Genomic DNA, 1,119 nt, shown 5'->3' on the forward strand with positions numbered 1-1,119 from the left:
CCTAATTTAAATTATAGCTGCATTCTTATAGTAAAATAGCATCATCTAATTGTACATTATTGTTTATATCCATGTTCATGTGACATCCATAGCATGAGCGAATCTCATGAAACCTGTCAAGAACATGCCTGGGTCATATTTCACCCCAAAATCAAAAGAAATAAGAAAATGTGCTTAAATTAAATGATGCCTATTATTAGAAATATTCACATAATTAGCATCAAGGTTATTATATATATAAAAAATTATTTTATGACATTATTATTTGTTGTCTATTTGGCTTTCATTTATGCTGATTTAATTAAAAAAAGTATATAGTAATTTACTATAATAATAATGAGAATTTTAAAAGAAAACAAAATGTTAATGAAAAATGTTATTTTTATGAATATATATATACATTTTTTTTTTTTTGGCGTAGTATGTGACCCGGACATATTTTTGTGAGATTCACCTGAGAACATAATTTGCAAAATAGCTTCTCACTCAGAAACACTGAATATAGATTTTATGTTGACGGTGGCTTTACATAATAAAGTAGTACATAGATATATTATATTCACAGGAATACATTTCTTACACAGATGAAAGAAAGAGCAAAAAGGCTGTAGCAGGGGGAGAGGACTAGCATTTCACATAAGTCAAAAAAAGAGACACAAGCCCCTCAATAAATCTTTACACCTTGAAAACAAATGCAAAAACACCACAATGAGCAAAAAGAAAAAGCTTCAGTGCTAAAGTGAGTGTAGATCTGCAACCCAAGCTAAATAAAGAGCCGAGAGAACACATTCACTTCTTTAATATCTATTATGGGCCTGTTTAGTGTGACTACCCATAATGCACTGGCTGCTGGAAAACACGGACAGCAGTATGTAGAGAAGTGAGGGAGTTTTTTACTCCTTGCAGTCGGGCGCAGGCTAACCGAACGCGGCGTATCTTGGTTCTCGCGTTATGCACTTCCTTTGTCCGCCGCAGAGCTTAAAGCATCTGCCACTCAAAGGGGAACATGACGTTGAGGAGCTCCAGACTGCGGGCGATTTCCTCCAGGATGCAATGCTGCTGCCACATATGAAGCAACTTGCGGTAGCGCTCTGGACACAAGTGCAGCGGGTTCCCACG

The 1,119-nt window shown here is 35.9% G+C and overlaps 1 protein-coding gene across 1 annotated transcript in view; it reads right to left on the reverse strand.

Moving 5' to 3' along the window:
* Positions 1-412: 412 nt before the first annotated feature.
* Positions 413-1,119, reverse strand: part of LOC107576730 (E3 ubiquitin-protein ligase UBR1-like) — a 3,922-nt gene continuing 3,215 nt past the window's right edge. The window contains exon 5 of the mRNA XM_016262868.1: positions 413-1,119. Within this exon, the coding sequence (XP_016118354.1) occupies positions 979-1,119 (141 nt within the window). The 3' untranslated portion in view covers positions 413-978.

The sequence above is a fragment of the Sinocyclocheilus grahami genome, unplaced genomic scaffold, assembly GCF_001515645.1.
Source record: "Sinocyclocheilus grahami isolate Dianchi unplaced genomic scaffold, SAMN03320097.WGS_v1.1 scaffold4243.1, whole genome shotgun sequence".
Lineage (NCBI taxonomy): Eukaryota > Metazoa > Chordata > Actinopteri > Cypriniformes > Cyprinidae > Sinocyclocheilus > Sinocyclocheilus grahami.